At 62.2% G+C, this 360-nt stretch overlaps 1 protein-coding gene across 1 annotated transcript in view; it reads right to left on the bottom strand.

The window, feature by feature from the left end:
• The window catches only part of LOC104628708 (lipocalin-like), a gene marked incomplete at both ends in the record, with an annotated part of 865 nt that extends 524 nt beyond the window's left edge, over positions 1-341 (bottom strand). Inside the window, 2 exon segments of the mRNA XM_010297378.1 lie at positions 3-56; positions 174-341. Coding sequence (XP_010295680.1) covers positions 3-56; positions 174-341 — 222 coding nt within the window.
• Positions 342-360: the final 19 nt, after the last annotated feature.

Raw genomic sequence — 360 nt, 5'->3', positions numbered from 1 at the left:
GCCCCGGCTGCTCTGTCTTGGTGTAAAGGCTGTTCCTCTTCTCGCAATGCTCACCCCTGGGGAGCGCAGCACAAGGATGTCAGAGGGGCCGGGGCTCCAGCCCACATATAGCCCCAGGCATGGCACCATGGGGGAGCACCCCCTGCTCACCCACCCCCTCCCCATGCCCGTACTTGGGGTAGGTGGAGGTGACCTCCAGGTTCCCATCTGCAGTGGTGGAGATGACCGTGGTGCACATCTTCATCAGGTGCTTCTTCTCCTTGAACCAGTTGGAGTTGGAGGCCAGGCCGATGCTGTACCATCTCCCCGTGAGCTGCACACAACCTCTGCTCAGTCGCCAGCTGGGCAGAGACCCCCATC

The sequence above is a fragment of the Phaethon lepturus genome, unplaced genomic scaffold (assembly GCF_000687285.1).
Source record: "Phaethon lepturus isolate BGI_N335 unplaced genomic scaffold, ASM68728v1 scaffold40750, whole genome shotgun sequence".
Lineage (NCBI taxonomy): Eukaryota > Metazoa > Chordata > Aves > Phaethontiformes > Phaethontidae > Phaethon > Phaethon lepturus.
Note: the sequence above shows the minus strand (reverse complement) of the source record. Positions and strands in the feature narration are given on the sequence as shown.